The sequence below is a fragment of the Branchiostoma floridae genome, chromosome 2 (genome assembly GCF_000003815.2).
Source record: "Branchiostoma floridae strain S238N-H82 chromosome 2, Bfl_VNyyK, whole genome shotgun sequence".
Classification (NCBI taxonomy): domain Eukaryota; kingdom Metazoa; phylum Chordata; class Leptocardii; order Amphioxiformes; family Branchiostomatidae; genus Branchiostoma; species Branchiostoma floridae.
Genome location: NC_049980.1, coordinates 19179247 through 19181604, shown reverse-complemented (window position 1 = coordinate 19181604; position 2358 = coordinate 19179247). Strand labels below are relative to the sequence as shown.

Genomic DNA, 2358 nt, shown 5'->3' with positions numbered 1-2358 from the left:
CTTGTAAATTGCTTCCTCTCTCCAACATCAGCTATCTTAATTAAAACTTGGCTAAAACTGAAGATAAAGGACACCATTACAAATATCTAGAACGTGTTTAATTCCTTTCCATTGACAAAAAAATGACATGTAACATTTTCAGGTGGTGAAAACCTGTAATGTTGTAACTGACACATTTATTCAATAGAAAAATTGGTTTGGACATGCCATTGGAATGTATGTGTACAAGAAGTGGAACAAAGTAACTATAAATCTTTATTTTACACAACAAATGTACTTGTGGCTTTAAAGATCATTATGGATTGAAATGTGTCTGAGTGTGTAAGTAGTAACAAATTTCAGACACATGGGCACCTCAGTGTGTGGTAACTGTTAATCTCTATAACAATACCTCGAAATGTCCAGACACAACATGTATATGGTCATGACCCCTTAATACTTCTTATGATGCTTGGCTTTTGAACCTTCTTGCTCTCTTCCCCTTTTGGCCCTCTGCCGTTGCATGTAAGCAGCATTGCTGTGTTTCTGTTGTGCCCACTTCTCTCCGTGTTGTTCAGTCCGTGATGACGTCTCTACATTTTCCCTAGCCCTTTGTGTCCTTTTCCTACGTTCCCTCTGCTGCTGCAGGTGGGGAGAATTGACCAGTTGTGAGGGCATCTGCATGTGTAGGGGGTGCAGAGTGTCAAACAGGTCCAGAAATAGGCCTTTATTGTTGTTGTTGATGAAGGCCATGGCCCTTCCACTGGAACCTAGCCTGCCAGCTCGCCCAATCTGCAATAAGACAAACAAAATCATACACATTGGACCAAACATTTTTTATTTGATCTTTTTTATTCTTGGACTTTCCTATGATGCTGCTGTCTTATTTTTCTAAGTAAACAACAGATGAGGTTATAATTGCATTTGCTTATTTTCAAGTTTGATTTCATATTCTTGCTACTTAAGTGTGCCCAGCTTTTCCTTTGAGTGTCTTAATTTGATAATCTTCACCCTTTCTCTGCTGACAGCTGTACAACAAGTTTAAGGAAGAATAAAGTGCCCACATAAATGTCATTGCTGTGTCTACCACCATTTTAGTGTCCAATTTGCATTTCAATGAATCATATCTCATCTGTCATAACTCAACCATCTAAATATTTCTGACCCTCTCAAGTAACGTCAATAACACACAAAAATGCTGAATAAACTTCAACTAAAATGGAAATAAGCACATCAACCTGCCTGCTTTATCAATATGAGAAGTGAGTGAAAATGCTCCATAGAAAGCAACAGCACAAAGGTCTCACCTGATGAATGTACTCATTGACAGAGGGTGGCATGTCAAAAACAATGACCAGTCGGACCCTGCAAAGGTCCAGCCCCCTCCCCAGGACACCAGTGGCCACCACCACGTCCACTTCTCCTTTCAGCAGAGAATTTAGAGCTGCTGACCGCTCAGACTGGGGCTTGTCACCGTGCATGGAGAGGGCTCGTACATTACATTTCTGGGGCAGAGAAACATGGAAGGGGGAGGGGGGCATTAGAAATTGTCACCAATAACAGATTCCTCTGTTTTTGATATCATGCCAATACTACCTGTTCTCTCATATCATTGTATCTTAAGATAATGACATTATCAACAAAATCTTTAGGAGTTCTCAACACAAGTACAATGTAGTTGTAATGAATATGAGACATGGAATACAATGTAATACTCAGTAGCCTCTACCATGACAACCTCACCGTATGTATGGCATCCGCAAGCAAGTCTGCTCCCATGCGTGAATCCACAAACACTAGTACAGGAGGCTGGTAGTGTTTGGGGTCCTGTAGGATGGTGAACAACATCCTCTTCTTTGAGTTTTCCTCCACCCACAGTATTGTCTGCTTCACTGAAGGACTGGGTGTGCTTGCCTGTGAAGAGGGGTCATGTTTACTGTATTGGGAATTCATTTTGTGGTGGATTTATTTTGCAGTAGGAGGGAAAAGTACTTTTTTGCTGTGCTATAAGTCTGCAACTGAGGCAATTATGTAATACAGTTGTCATGCAGTGGAGACCTTAAAACTACTTACCTGCCCAACAAGTACATAGACAGGGTTGTTGAGTATGGATGAGGCCAGGGTCTCTATAGGCTGTGGGATGGTGGCTGAGAACATCATGGTCTGTCTCTGAGAGGGAAGGCTGTCAATGATCTCTAACACCTGCTCCCTGAAGCCCAGGTGTAACATGGTATCCAGTTCATCAACAACCAACACCTCAACACACTCAAGGGAAACATCTGCGGTAAGAAAAAAATCCATACAGTAAGTTGTGAAATATTTTCATTGGTGTTCTGTTCATGGAGAAAGCTTGTAACAAATTTAGTATACCACGAAATA

At 41.2% G+C, this 2358-nt stretch overlaps 1 protein-coding gene across 1 annotated transcript in view; it reads right to left on the bottom strand.

Moving 5' to 3' along the window:
• Positions 1–81: 81 nt before the first annotated feature.
• Positions 82–2358, bottom strand: part of LOC118406734 (probable ATP-dependent RNA helicase DDX59) — a 5331-nt gene continuing 3054 nt past the window's right edge. Inside the window, exons 6-8 of the mRNA XM_035807034.1 lie at positions 1723–1893; positions 1287–1484; positions 82–771 (exon numbers count right to left, since the gene is read on the bottom strand). Coding sequence (XP_035662927.1) covers positions 433–771; positions 1287–1484; positions 1723–1893 — 708 coding nt within the window. The 3' untranslated portion in view covers positions 82–432. The remainder of the gene's footprint in view (positions 772–1286; positions 1485–1722; positions 1894–2358) is intronic.